Genomic DNA, 16,333 nt, shown 5'->3' with positions numbered 1-16,333 from the left:
TAAGGCATATTTGTGTTATTATTGAATAGTTTCATATTTAACGTTGTTTAATGAAGCGAACTCATTTTCTTTCTGGCCAATGAAAATCGTCGTATCATCTGGCCGTCCGTTTCTCATAGCAACATATCCACAATGGCGTATCTTGCGTGTGGTGCATAGTTTGAACGTAGAATTCTGAAAGAGAGATCCTAGTTTTGCGAAGATGTCTACTGGGAAGCCAAAAAAACATCTCGCACCTGGGTAATTCTGATTATGTCATTCTCACTGCTTAACATATTTGGTTTGAAAGTGTCATTTCTTCGATGTAAATTTGTCACTGTAAGCTCTGACAAATATCATTTTTTTTATGTTCACCTTTGAAAAGTAATGGATATTTAAGGGTACTGTCTCAAGAAAGGTAATGTGGCTTTCGAAAGTTTGGTTAACTTCGACAGTACGTTTTTTAGGGTAAAGTATGAACCAGGGGTAAGAGTTCCGCCGGTAACCCCCGCTTGACATGTTTGCTATTTATTATGATTATTTCTAGGGGTTAGGATTTAGGATAAGCGTTTAGATTTAGCAATATGTCAGGGTTAGGGTCTGGGTAGGCTTTCGATAAAAAAACATCTTTTCTTAGGTATAGAGTTATTAAAAAACACGGGGGTTACGGGCCCCACTAAATTTTAACAATGAGGATAAATTTCTTTGAGTAGCATTTTCAGAAGTTGGATATGTCTTTCAGTATATTGAGATACAATTAAAGAAACATATTAAAATTCATCCTTATCAGATGAGGGATATATATTCAGGTGATATTATTTGACTAGAATTGAATTTAAGGTTGATAAGGGCGGAAGTCTTACCGATAATTCATTTGGCATAAATAAATGCTTGAGTAAGACTGTTGAACATAAATAGTACATGTGAGCAAAGATCCAGGTAAAATTCTAATTAGTTTGTACAGCATAAGAAATGCCAGTGATGATAAATCATGCTTATTTATTCAAGTATCCTCATGTTATGGGTTTTCTGACACTTAAGAACATCTGTTGTCCCCACGATTATCGCATGAATAATTGCAAAACATGTCACTAACTTATGAAAGATAACTCGACCCTAAACACGAGCATTCAATAGTTTACAATGTCTGTGTGTTGCAACACCCCTCGTTACAGCCCGAGTGAGCACTGCTATCCAAAAGCTTGGCATATGTTGAGTATGTGCTGGGAGAGTTAAAATTTAATGCTGGTTCAGCATTGATACTGAGTATGGAACAGCTCAGACCATATCTGTGTTAGAGTTCCAGCCTGGTTTTGATTTCTGAAATTGCCTTGCAAGTGACAGGAACCTGAATCCTTTCATAATCCGACTGATTTTCTCCAAATTATGATTTGATTTGAAAATTCTGCCTGTTTGGGAAAGTAAGAATCTAAGTGTTTGAAAACAAGAAATGTCATTTAATAAGTCTAACTTCAAGAAACTGAATCCTTTCATGATCCAACCAATTGTTTCAGCAGTATTTTCTCCAAATTCTGAAATGATTTGAAAATGGTGCCTGTTTGGGTAAAGTAAGAATGTATGGGCAAGTGGATGAAAATAGGAACTGTCATTTAGTAAAAATAAATTCTTCTGTAAATAATGCATAATACAAGTTCAGGCAGGTAGACTTAAAAGTATTTGGCACTAATTGCACTTAAAATCGTATATTTCTTGCCACATTCATTATATGGGGGAAGTAACTGAAATTTTGAAGAACTGAACCCACAACCTATGATCACCGAATAAAATTTTTAAAAATTCAGAAATTGAAAAGAGTTTGTCAATGTCAGTGAAAATACAAATTACATTTTTATATTATTTTGTAAAGTGACATTTAACAAGTTCAAAGATGGATAATCAAATTTGTCATCTGTTGTTGCACACATAAATTCCAGAGGGAACTTCTAGCCATCTTCATGAGATCCCTGTTTTACATTTAATAAGTTGTACAATTAAAGGTTTTGAATAAATATATATACTCTTATTATTCAATGTTTCAAGCTTGCAGCAAAATGTTGGACAGAGCACAACATCTAAGAAAAGCAACGCCACTCACTCAGTGACCAGAAGCAAGTATGGTGGTGGAACGCGGAACACAGTCTTCGGGAGTTCCAGAAGTAACCTGGTGTCTTCCGCCAGTCGAAGAGTGTTGGAGTAGCAGCCAGCGAGAAGTCAGTCAATGTCAAGATACCTGTTCAGGTGAGACTTGAATGGCATACCTTGTAAACCTCATGCTGAACAATCAGTTGTTTGTAGTATGATGTTGTTTGTTATTTATTGATTTATGAATGTTGTGCTACTTAATCCATGTCTCTCTCATTTTTTTTGCTAAATTGTCAGTCAGTTTTTGGTGTCATTGGTATGTATGATTGTAATTACTGATTTTCACATAACCATTGAAAATATTTGTTGTTAGTGATTTGGTAGGTATGAAGTGATGGCAATTTATCAGCCATTTCTCCCTGTAAAGTATGAATTGGATGAAAATGGAGATATTATTATAAACTGAACTGACACAAGCTCGAAAATGTCATCCTCAATAACCTCCAGGGCATACGCTCCGATAAAACTCCACTATACCCTTGATGCATCTACTGCCCGGCCCAATGATTTTATTACCTCCCTTGGCTGGCTCTGCATTTCTCACAGTAGCCAGTCAGATAAGCCGCCGTTACAACCAACCTTACCAGTGTCAACAAAGATAGCGGTCGCAGCCACGAAAGTTTGTTCGTAGTGCTACTCAGATTTTGGGGACATCATACAGACAAATTGACAGGTCTGACACCTTTAAAAAATATATGCAAAACTCCTACCTCTTTCAGAGTACCTCTGCAACAATTGTGTTGCCAAGTTTAACACGGTTTAAAAATATATAAAAGAAGCGAAAGTGAGTTGTGATTGGTACGCTCAACATCCCAGCGTAGACACCTGATTGGATAAAAAGCCAGCCAAGGGAGGTAATACAATCATCGAGGATGGAAAATGTAAATGAGATGATAAGAGGTTTCCTCATCATACAGACGGCATGCTTGATTACTTGATTGTCATCTGTGGGATAAACCTACATGCATTCTCTCCTTCAGTGCATCTTCAGTCACTTTTTTCAATAAATTCATATATTTGTCCACTGTGATGGGTCCTTTAGTCATGATGAATCATGAATTCGAATCCCTGGTTCCCTCTCTGAAATGATTCTTGGCTTGACAGCACCGTAACCATGCTCCTGTGTTTAACTAAAGTGGTACATGTCTGGGACCTGCTTTACCTCAGATGATGTTTGTGGATTTTCAGGTGGTTGATGAGGCTGGGAATGATGTGACACCTATCTCTCTTCTGCACCTTGACCCTAGCGTGGTCAAGAAAAATCAGAGTAACCTTCTTGGTGACAGCTCAGGTGGAACGGTGAGTTGGCAACTGATAATTTTGTCCAAATCTGCTGGGTACACTACGTCAAATGAAATATTACTAGACTGAAGTAAACAATCTAATGCATGACCCATGTCATGTACTAAAGGTAATGACTTTTATCATCAGAATGACAGATAAGCATGTACTTATATACATTTCAGCCCACCGACCTGTCACAGGCATCACAGTCAATCTATGGCTTTGGCACTGTCAACCAAAGTGCCTATGGTGGAGGCCCATTCACAAGGTATGCCTAGTGTTGTGTATGGTGAATAATAGATGAAATAGTCACAGGGTACGTAAAGCTGGGTTACTTCCCTTGATTCTCCAGCTTAGGTTCTTTTCACTGCTGAAATAGACCGATCCAGTCTGTCAATCAAAACTGGCGCATGCGTCAATTTTGGCCAATCAGCAGGCCGGGCGCGCTGTGTGGATTTGTCAGACTTATTTCCGGGGTCAAACGATGCCTCCGAAGCCATGTGCTTCGAATTATGCCATTTACACTCGCTATATTTATTACATATTGCTGCGATTTGATGTGTACCTTTAACAAAATCATTACTGTCAAGACAACAAAAATGGAGGCGGATCAAGAAGCGCGATAGGCCTAACAATCAGTTAAATGTCTGCACCATCGTTCAGGAAACCTACGTCTGCCTGCTGATGAGAATTTGCACGAATTTCCACACTTTTGCACATGTGCAAAATCATTACCAATTGATGACAACAAATAGCAGTTTAAGACTTTGCAAGTGTTATAAACACGGACAATTCTTGTACCTACAAAATTGTTTTTGCTTAACGTTTTTAGTCACTACTAGGCATTGAGTTGGTACGCCATAAAGCTCAAATGAGACAGGCGAGAAAGCCGTGACACAATGTAAACAAATCTCCATTTCGGTTAGGGTTGACCGAAATAGCAAAACTTGTTACATGAAAGAACAATGTGGCGGATATTGACCCCTTCGCTCTTATATATTTATTTTTCAATTTGTCACACATTTTAGGATGTTTTAAGTTTCATAAGCACAATCTGAAGGCCTACAGTATCTTGTTAACAGAGCAAAATATTCGAGGAGTCTGAAATATTTAAAGCATGGTTTCATAGGCACTCATATGAACTAATTTTGATACTTGGATATTGCATGATAGGCAACTGCTAACACTGACAATATTTCCGTTTGAATAAAAAATATTATTTTTTATAAAGAGTTGCATAGGACTTTGAATTGAATTACCTTCCTCCATGTTGATCGAATACAAAAACTATGTGAGAAGAATAGTGACTTTCTGGAGTATTGGACGGAGTGAAATAAAGTGTTTATCTTAATTATGAGAACATTATTTGAAGTTTTGTTACCACATAAATTATTCACATATATTGGTACATGTTAGGAGTAATATTACAACTCTAATTTTGATTAATTCACTGGAAATGATAGCAAGGTATGTTTTAAGAATCTTGCTTTTTTAGTAAACGTGGAAGGGTAATAGAATTAATAATAATCTAATCAATAATAAATAATTATTATTTTTCCTTATCCTGACTCATGCTCTTTTTGCTTGTCTTCTTCTTCTTGCGAACATAGTGTAACACTTGTATCTCCCTAATTGAAGCTCCCTTCAATGTAAAATCACTAATTAGTACTCACCACGAGTTACCTCCCTTCCACAAGCTCGGGAACGAGGGCGCCACCTCCACCCATGTGCCTCACTCTCTCCTTCGCCCAGTGAGCTGGACGTGAGAGCGCCTGTGTCTCCCGACACACTATATCCTTTGATTATATTTAGTTAGTTACCTCGTGATAGACATCTATAGAGGTTTAGCTAGTATCCTTCAACAATTATATATTGATATTTAGTCGTGTTTCTACTGTTTATTCACGGACGCCGCGGTTTGTTTCAGTGGATTACGTTGATGAAAATTCTGTACTGTTGCAGATTACGCTTTTTATTCTGCTGCTGATCCGCATTTAATATGCCCTAGTTGTACTGCGCCATGTTCATTTTATTCACGCTGCAGTTGCGTACTAATTTATCCAATTCTGCCTTTATAAATATTTACTTTGGCGCTTGAGACGCCGCAGCAGATAGGTCGCCAGATGCAGAGTCTAGCATGACTGGATACACCTGAACCCCTCGCCAGTCTACTGCTGTTGGTCAACCCCCTCCTGTGTGGTGTTCCGCTAGAGTGGTGGAGAGGCGTGGACGAGTCCGCTTCCAAGAAGCGCCCTGCTTCCCCAGACATCCCATCGCCGCAGCCGAAGACTAGAGGGTTTCTACTGCATCTCAACGCAGACTTCGCACCCCCAGGGCAGCATCGACCTCTGAGGGGAAATCAACGAAGTCTACTAGAACTTTCTCAGCCGAGATTGTTCCCATCGCAGATTTGGGCCTGTATGATGATCAGCCGATCATCATACCTGATGTACATCAAAAGAATGACCGATGTCGGCAACAGTGATGTCAGCGCAGATCAACATGCAGCCTGATGTACCAACGCTGATATTCGATGATCTTCCTGAGGGTCCCGGCCACTACCAACACTCAACACAGACTTCGCGACCCCCAGGGCAGCCGACCGACCTCTGAGGGGAAATCAACGAAGTCTATTAGGACTTTCTCAACCGAGATTGTTCCAGCCGCTGAACTGGGCCTCTACGATGATCAGCCGATCATCATCCCCGACGCACGCCACAAGAAGCGACCGGTGACAGCTACAATGACATCAGCAGAGATCGCCATGCAGCCTGATGTCTCTACACTGATGTCAGACGACTTCCCTGAGGGCCCCACTGCTAACATCGCAGAGAGGGCACCGACTACTTTGTCGCAGACCATCCCAGATGAACTGTTGCGGCAAATCATGATCATGATGGAGGGCCACTACAGACTGGAGAAGCAGCCAGCCCAGGGCCTGAGCCTTCGCGAAGGTTCCAACGCAGACGACACCCCAGAGGCACCCCGCGTCAGCGTAGCAGCCACGACGAAGCCACCTTCGCTGGCGAAGTCGCAGACCACCTCGACGGCGACCTTAGATGTACAGCCTTCAGCGAAGGCGGATAGATCATCACCTTCCTCGGCTACATCCTTAGATGCAGACTCAGACCACCAGACCACACGGAAGCCTTCGCGAAGGTCAAGTCGCCATTCCCCAGGACCGGACGCAGAGGAAGCTTCGCGAAGGCCTTCGCGAAGGACACCTGACCACAGACCGTCATCGTTCAGAAGGACTTCGAGGGACTACACAAGAGCTTCGCGAAGCTATCAACATTCTCCTCACAGGTCTCCGAGAAGGTCAACCCATAGACGCAGATCACCAAGACGATCGCCTTCAAGCCATCACGCGCGATCTCCTCGTGACATCACCACGCCGACGCCTCACAGGTCACCACACAAGTCTACAGTCAGGTCTCCCCGAGCGTCACCCGACATAGAGATAGAAACACACAGTCCACTATCAGAAGAGCATCAACCTCTCATCAGCGATGCTGGGATAGAAGATGATAGAGGCATCATTTTCTCAGACGCTGAGATACGATATTGGATGGTAAACAACCTAGATCTCTCTTCACCTTCCAAGAGTGGCAACTCGGCGCAGACATACCTGATGAAGGAAGACGATGCAGACACCATCACCTTACCTCCGATCGACCGATTATTGCTGCGGTGCCACAGAATGAGGACACAGCCTACCATAAAGCCATGAAAGTTCAAAACGCCAGAGGCGTATGTTCTTGGTCTTAATAGATCTAGAACGATCAATAAGATTCTTATCACCAGATTTCGTGACACCTACTTCTGAAGATGATAGGATGATCTACTCGGCTCTACTTATGCAGAATCAGCAAGAACCACACCCTGTATGAAGCTAACGCCATATATTGTTCGGACTATAAACACTTCGCTAAGGAAGTCCCAGGTCACCTCGCTAAGGAGCTAGAGCCTCACCAGTTACAAGGGACGCCGCTGAGGAGTAGCGCCACCGACCCCCACATCCTGTTAAACACAGAGGCCGCTCATGAAGCAAGCGCATATATATATATATATACTAATCGGGCTTTGATTCGATACCTTCGCTAAGGTCGTCGCTGGCTAAGTGGCTCCAAGTCTACTTCACCCAGAAGATCTAGAAGGATACTTCGAGAGCTTCGCTAAGTCTCCGGCGCTCACCGAGGAAGTCTCCTCCAAGGTCTCCATATACTCAGCCACTCGTCATATATAGCTACTCGTCAGTCCGTTCAAGACATCGATAAGTTGTCTATCAACTGTATGCCAGATGCCGTCTATAAGCCTACGCGAAGACAATTGCACAGGCTATTTACAACACAGAACGTCTCTGTATTAATTAGTCAACGACGTTTCATAGATCTTCACAGAAATCAACTGTTCCGTATAGATGGCTAGAATATGCAATCCCGGACGACGATACGATTATCTACATGCGTGACCATTACGCATATCTGCAGACAATTCAATATCGAAATTGAACAGCAGCCTTGTTACAGCGAGTATAACTCATTATATAGAAGAAATATGTACAACAAGTTCAGCTTTAATGCTACAATTATGACGATACATTCATGTATACAGTCTACAAGCTGACAACTTGCAAGTTTATTGTACCTTTATATAAGGAAGTCGGAATTATATTCAAAACTGAAGTTACTTTCACGACAGCCAGGAAAATAACCTACCCAGCATTAATATTACAGAGCGAGGTATTTCGCCCCGGAGATTCGCTACTTACCATTAACCCTCAAAACACGTGGTCACTCGGGTAACTTCGAAGTTACGGTGAAGACCGACGATTATGCTAATATCAACGACGGCAAGATTTTATACAAGGTTTTTCCTGCTACACCGGTGACATCACAGCTGGTATTCTACAGAATCAAAATGCCTTGTTCTGATTGGACCGCTGATGGACAACGACTCCACGCAGAGGTCGATCTTAGTTCACAGTTCAAGACTTACGCTACAAGTGACAACTATATATCAGTGAACGAGCAAGCCTCCTTACAGTCCAGTTAATCTGAACCTTCATGATTGGGCTGCTTTCTTCAGGTTAGAGACCTCCCTGTCAAGTTAGGACGAGGCACGGCAGTCAGGCTGCATTTTACATAAAGTTCAACGAGGACAGACACACCTGGTTGTGCACCTACATCGTCAAGGACTTCGCAGCTTTAATTACCTAGACGACGGGATACAAGTGGATCTAAATCCACAGCGCCTCAGACTACAGCTGAATTTCATCATCTAGCTACTAACACAACTAGATGGTTAGTAAACCTACTTAAGCTTTCTGATTGGAGAATTAAAATGAAAGTTTCACGCCCAACTTGGGATCTGAATATAGTGCTCCAACACCTCACACAGTGAGGTTTATGAACACGCCTGGATGACATACTTGGACTCCATGATACGATGATTCTATCACGATGGCCAGCAAGAGCACTGTAAATTTATCTCCACCGAACCAAACAGGAAGGAAAATGCAACAGATTATTTCCTCTATCATCAACTTACGCAGAATGAAGTCTCACGCACTATATCTCCGCTTGGATCAGAACTGTCATACTAACGTGCATATACAAGACGGATGGACCTAATCCGACCCTCCATGAGCTTTTAATACTCATGATATTAGAGCTTAACTTCTACAATTGATCTACACAAATGTTTTGAAATAATGGAGGGTTTATTTCTGGAGATCCGATATGGTGGTGCCAACCATTATCTGAGAGATATCACCACCGAGGACGCCTCAGGTATCCACCAATTCGATCCCATGGTCCTCGCACAACAGTTGACAGTTCTCTCGAGAAGATAAGTCAATCTTACAGATTTCTACTTATCTTATAACAGTACTAAATAGCTACATGCTATATATAATTTGCTTAAGTTCCTTTATCATCACAGTACTATGATTATTACATCATACAATATATAAGTTAACAACTCTACAGAGTTTGTTATATATTTACCTTAAGTTAATCATATCTTAAGAGTAGTACTATGGTTACATGATAAATGCATTAGCTATACAAACTCTACAGAGTTTTTGGCTATTATATACGTAGCTTAAGTTAATTATATCTTAAGCATAGTACTATACTCATATTGTAAAAATATATTAGCTAACAAACTCTACGGAGTTTTGCTATTATATAGGTAGCTTAAGCTTATTCATATCTTAAGCTCAGTACTATGTTTATATCATATAAGTATATTAGCTAACAAACTCTAAAGAGCTTTTAGCTATTTGGCTTAAGTGTCATCATATTTTAAGCTTTATGGTTACATTATAACATGTATTAGCTAACAAACTCTACGGAGTTTTTGCTATTATATATGTAGCTTAAGGTTTCCTTCATAAGCTCAATACTAGGTTTATATCATATAAGTATTTTAGCTAACAAACTCTAAAGGGTTTTTTGCTATTATACAATTAGCTTAAGTTTCATCATATCTTAAGCAGTATGGTTACATTATAAAATGTATTAGCTAACAAAACTCTACGGAGTTTTGCTATTATATATATAGCTTAAGTTTAATCATATCTTAAGCTCAGTACTATGTTTATAACATAAAAGTATATTAGTTAATAAACTCTAAGGAGTTTTTTTGACATATACATTTAGCTTAAGTCTAATCTTATCTTAAGCTTAGTACTATGGTTACATTATAAATCTATTAGCTAATAAACTCTACAGATTTTTTGGCTATTGTATATGTAGCTTAAGTTAATTATATCTTAAGCACAGTACTATACTCATATTGTAAAAATATATTAGCTAACAAACTCTACAGAGTTTTGATATTATATAGGTAGCTAAAGCTTATTCATATCTTAAGCTCAGCATTATATCTATATCATATAAGTATATTAACTAACAAACTCTAAAGAGTTTTGCTATTATATAATTAGCTTAAGTTTAATCATATCTTAAGCTTAGTACTATGTTTATATCTTAAAGTATTTTAGCTAACAAACTCTAAGGAGTTTATACTAGCATATTAACAAGCTTAAGTCTATTAGTCTTAAGCATTGTATTAATGTTATATATACTTTATCATAATAAGTACATTGTAATAACCTTTATATGGCAGCTGATAAGTTAGCAGCAGGAATTCATCAGTTCAGTGCCTTTATGAAGTTCCCATAGGGTTATTACAATCATCACAGTTCAAATCACTAATTATTAAAATCCAAAGTATTATATATTCCCACCTCCTTTTCCGTCAAATTCTACAAGCAAAAAGAGCATGAGTCAGGATAAGGAAAAATATGTAATTTTTAGAGTAAAATTGATATTTTATACTTATCCTGACTCATGAGATAAGCCCTCCCATCCTCCCCACATAACACTTTGGATTTCCCTGTAAATTCAAATGTTGGGCTCAGTATATGAGGAGAGAGTGAGGCACATGGGTGGAGGTGGCGCCCTCGTTCCCGCGCTTGTGGAAGGGAGGTAACTCGTGGTGAGTACTAATTAGTGATTTTACATTGAAGGGAGCTTCAATTAGGGAGATACAAGTGTTCCACTATGTTCGCAAGAAGAAGAAGACAAGCAAAAAGAGCATGAGTCAGGATAAGTATAAAATATCAATTTTACTCTAAAAATTACATTAATTGATTGACATATCAGATTCTTATGATTTTAAGGCAGAACTAGGCAAACAAACACCATACATATCATGGCAGGACAATCACTAGGTATTAACTTAGTTTCTTGGATCCCGCTTTAGATGTTTTTTTAAATACTTCTGAAAGTGATTGCTAGTATCATAACTCATTAAAGTTGTTTCAACATCCAGAGAATTTGAAAAAGCAAAAGCTACGTTTGGGTCAAACCCTGGTCAGGCATTATCCAGTCCTGGAACAGAATAACTTACAAATATCTCAGTTGACTTTTCATGTAACGGAATAAATATTGAAACATATTTTTAACCCATATTTGATGTAATTCTTCTGATAAATCATCAGTTTTTTTGGAGGTTACTAATATTTGAAGACTGAGCCAAAGCTAGTGTTTATTAAGATGGTGGATTTGGACAAATTGTTCAAGGTTTGTTGATGGTTATTTGGAAAATGAGCTTCATATTAAATTGTACACTGGTTTGTAGGAGGTGAACGCTTCAGGACATTTTCATGTCTGTTTTCCTAAACCTTTGTTATGACTTTTACCAAATTTTGGATCAACTTTACTGTAATTTTTATGACACCATTAAGTATCTCAGAAAAGGAAATAGATCAAAATCAGTGTTATGTCCTCTTGGGATATGGTCTCAGATCTAATAAAACAAAGATTATCATTGTTTAATTAAGAAGCAATAATGTCAATATGTAGTATTGACAAAATGCTTTGAACATAGGATATATTCTGTGCACATTATTTACACTAGATCTAGTAGTTAGCAGTTAAACATCTCTGATGAAAAAACAATAGATTTACATTTGTATTTTGTGTAACATTCTATTTCAATGCTAGTTAATTGTTCGGATAACTGTGGATCCTCTGTTCCAAGATTATGCATCACATGTTTCCGATTTCTGGAAGATGGGTCAGCTAGTGTACAGGTGCAGACTGTATCTTGGATCTTCTTGTGTTCTGGTGCTGTGGCATAACTGTACATAAACGCTGGCAGTTCATGAAGTCCAGTTTTGTGGAAGTTTGTATGTAAATTAGGATTCCACAACAAAGTACATATAGAAAAATATAATGGAAATGATGATTAAAAAAATTATTTCCTTATATTCAGTGTCATGTTATCATGGTGTACAGATTTTGAAAGAGAGAAACTTTACTGCGAATTGCTGCAGATCAGCTGTTGAATATTTGCATCTGGGTATGTCCAGATACGTCCATGGAAACATACTGTTTACAAGCCCAGTTACCTTTTCCAGATTTCCAAATAAGATCAAATAGGTTATGCTGAGATTGATTTGTTTACATTAATTTCAACAAACAATAAGGTGCATGAAGTAGTAGACGGGAAATATTTTCTGCTTTTTATTTACCATTCTCTTTATTCATTAAAAGATAGAAACCAATGTTTTCAGATTATTGAACTAAATATGAACAACGCCAACGAATAAGTAAAGGCACCACGCGCAGTGTTGATAATCGATTTATAGATACGAAGCGATCTGCAACATGAACCGTGGTTGTGTTCACGAGTTTTATAAAATTATAAACCCAAACAACAAAATTCAGTTACCCTTCTTCTACTAATATCTGTGACGGAGGTGAATTGCCAGATAGATTAATTGATTCGAAAGAAATTACGCTTCCTACCGTCTCAGCTAGTCAAGACGATTTTTCATCGGGCATGTAACTCATTTTCACTCGACAGTTGCAATCTGCCAGCTAAAATATATTCAAAATCACATACGTATAACTTGCCTCTTTAAATAGCATTCACAAACGACGGATACCAAAGTATCACAAGCAGAATTCATCAACAACGTTCGCAATCACGTACGTTTCGCCGGCGGTGACGCCATTGTGATTTGTCAGTGGTTGTCCCCCCTAACGTCAAAAACGAAGTGGGCGGGGCTTATCGGCCGGGACTGGATCGGTCTATTATTAACTGGATTCATAGGGTAGCAAGACAAAGTGTTCTCAAAAGTTTAAATGTTATTCTACATTTGTGAAATTGTAACAAATTTAGTTTTTTGTAAATGTCTGAGATTGCTCACTGACTTTTCGCAATTTAAACATATTAATTGTTATACATGACCAAAATTAATGTTTAAGGTTCATGTTTGCTGTTTGCAAAACTATACACTCACAGAACAAAACTAAACGTTTGTTTTACAGGTCTGTATTCAGTCAGTCCTATGACACAGGGACAGAGTCAGGAGCTGATGATGAACATGCTGATCTCTCCGCACCATGGGCAGGTGAGTCTTGCCCCTCTCTATGAATTGCTGAAAGTCAGATCAACAGATACTTTTTTGATTGAATTCTGTAAGTTTGATTTGACACTGAATGCATAGTAATTGACCATGCTTTGATGGCACTATAGCCATGTTCAATCACATATTTATCATGTTGATATAGTTGAGGGGTCAGAAACACGGTGTGATCTTGTTTTGTGTTTTATTTATTTCTGCTGGGGTTAACTTAATTGGCAACCCCAAATATTTAATTCTTTTTCAGAAGGGGTCCTCCTTGGGGTACTTATAAGCATTTAAATGTCCATTTTAATTTCCTACGACAGTTGTAACTATATTTTGAATAAAATATTTACAAAACAAAAAAGTGTACTATTTTTTGTCTTGCTCGACCAACCCTGTATGGCCTCTGCAGGGCCCCACTGCCAAGGGAAGGTAACTCTAGTCTCTAACCTCGCAACTCACTTTCCATGCTGTCGTTCTCCAGAGGAGATGTGCGTGTGTTCCATTAAAGTTTTTCAAGTGAATTTCCTAAGATGAGTGCGTTAGAGGCAATTATAGCTAAAATACGTGGAAATGTGCGGGCTGCTGCAAATGATATTGGACCGCTCAACCGTAACTATCAGTTCTGTTGTCAAGTGACGTCATAGTGGGTGCGTGGACTTATGGTTCATTCGACATTGGCTTTGGACTGGCAGATATTCTGGGACAAACAAGTCAAAGCAACCCGAATTCCTGCTTGAAATAGTGGTAATATTGGCTTTCTTGCTGGTGCTAACCTTAACAATTGCACTATCAACGTTGTTGTTGGACCAAAACCGAACACTGAAAACTGACGTTGTGTCTGACATAGTTTGACACGTTACAGGCCATGGTCTTGCCAAAGGCCAAGGTTGAATATTGTCACGTTCTGTTGTGATGTCACTTGAATTGTTTGATGACGTAATTGCATTCGGTCAGTCAACCCCGTCAGAAGTATGTTTTGAGTAAACTTACAGTCAAATTCCTTCCTTGTTTCATTTTTCTTTTCAACACAAATACCATGTAGTTTAGCAATAATAACGGTAATGCTATTTTTGAGGGCATTATCATTTGCTGAAGCCAGGGCTCCAGATAAGGGCCGAATCGGCGTATGTACGGATATAAAATAAACGCGATACGATAGGAAATAATTTAGAAAACGTAGCAGATACGCACCACATCAATGGTGTACAGTCTTAGAATCACCTGCAGACGTATTTATCTGAAAAAAAGTATTGTTTTATTGTGTACTGACCTGTTTACACAAGAGTAGCAATGTTGTGGTGCATATGTGAAACGAAACACAAGATTACTGATACTCCATTAAATTCCATTCAGTACTCTTATTGTTTTCCAGTACACCTATATTGAAAAATAAGGAGTACGTACTCCTGATCATGAAAAATTATCTGGAGCCCTGGAAGCCCTCGGTCTTTTTCAACTGCCCTCCTTCTTTGGGCAGTTAATGGAAGACCTAGGGCTTCTGCAAGTGATATTTCCCTAAAAAATAGCATTGCCCTTATAATACTTCTCCACTTCGACTTGTGTTGTTAGATGGGGTTTACAGGCGTAGCATGCTTCCGTTCTTTGCATGTTTCATGTTCAGTTCTGTTCTGTGATATTGCTTTGTTACTATGTGTAGCATTACAATATTTTATCACCAGTGCCTATTTGTGTTGTTGCATTATATACGTATCCATATATATATATATGAACCGAGCTCAGGCTCTGGTATCATCCCGACCCTTGGGCGACTCGATCAGAGTCTCGACTCGGCTCCAGTGACGGTGGGACCTCACTCTGACCCGGGCTTCGGCCCTGGTCCAGTGCAGGTTCCAGGCGCCAGCAACTCAGGTCTTGACCTGCTGTCGACCAGCCCCATCGGCGAGAGGCACCGAGGACTCCGGGTCTTCCAGTGGCCTCGACGTCTCGGACTCACACCAGGTTACCGTGTAATCCTCTTCCCTTCCACCTCGGCGCCACGGCTCGAGCCCAAGCTGGGGACAGGGCAACCCGAGCCACCTGGCTCTGATCAATCTTCTGAGCCCTTCCATTGTCTTCCTCTGCTGTGTCCTTTGTGACCACTCTCAACTGTGAGAGCTCAGTCATCGAGGAACGCGATGAGGAAGATATTGTGGAGGATGAGTTGAAAGAGGAGCTAGGAGGGCGAGGTCCCGTACTCACTCTGGTTGTCTTTGAGGCAGGCGTGAGAGCGCATCACCGCTGTTTTGATTCAGGTGGTTGTCCTCGAGCAAGAGGCTGAACCTGCAGAGTTCTGTCCTCCGGGGGAGGTCTTGGCTTGGGATAACATTCGTAGCTGTGCCAGCCAGATGATGTGCGTTGTATTTGGCTTGCGTTGTATTTGGCTTGCGTTGTTTGTGGTTGGAGGTAGAGCGCTACCCGCCTGCCACTCAGCAGGTGCTGCTTTCATTGCCCTACAAGATGGGTTCTACCCTCTTCCCCCGGGACTTTGAAGTAGTCCGAGAAGCCACGGAGGAGCACTGGAGCACCCCGCCACATCTCACCAGCGGCCCTCGGTTCTTGCCGCTTCATATCCTTCAGTGCCAGATGGACACAAAATGGACTGCTCCATTGCTGACTAAGGGGGAAAGGGAAACCTGTCCCAGCTTCCCGCTGAATTTCCCTTGGGTGCCCATGGTATCTCCCGCAGACAAACTCCGTTTTGACGACTGTGGGAGTTCACTGACTCTTGCCAGTTGTCCCTGTCGGTGGCCAACTGTCCATCTTCCTTCGGGAATGGGAAAAGCCACATCAAATCCCTGGGTCCTGTCCACACTCAAAGATGGCCACTTGCCACAGTAGAGGCGAGGTCCACCGTCCTTCTCTGGAGTGTGTCACACACCAGTGCCAGCCTCCCAAGAGAGGCGGACATTCTCCGCGCCCTGGTCCAGGCTGGTATTGTCACCCGTACCTGGACGACTGGCTCCCAAGGGCACTAGGCCAACAGTTGAGTCGAGATAC

The 16,333-nt window shown here is 40.4% G+C and overlaps 1 protein-coding gene across 1 annotated transcript in view; it reads left to right on the top strand.

Annotated features, from left to right (window-relative positions):
* The first annotated feature begins 124 nt into the window (after positions 1–124).
* LOC124254944 (dynein axonemal intermediate chain 4-like) overlaps positions 125–16,333 on the top strand; it is a 54,028-nt gene continuing 37,819 nt past the window's right edge. The window contains 6 exon segments of the mRNA XM_046688784.1: positions 125–240; positions 2,020–2,162; positions 2,165–2,217; positions 3,310–3,420; positions 3,588–3,673; positions 13,254–13,336. Of these exon segments, the coding sequence (XP_046544740.1) occupies positions 203–240; positions 2,020–2,162; positions 2,165–2,217; positions 3,310–3,420; positions 3,588–3,673; positions 13,254–13,336 (514 nt within the window). The 5' untranslated portion in view covers positions 125–202.

The sequence above is a fragment of the Haliotis rubra genome, unplaced genomic scaffold, assembly GCF_003918875.1.
Source record: "Haliotis rubra isolate DU_JTF1 unplaced genomic scaffold, ASM391887v1 Scf588, whole genome shotgun sequence".
Lineage (NCBI taxonomy): Eukaryota > Metazoa > Mollusca > Gastropoda > Lepetellida > Haliotidae > Haliotis > Haliotis rubra.
The sequence above is the reverse complement of the archived record's forward strand: the minus strand, read 5'-3'. Positions and strand labels throughout refer to the sequence as shown.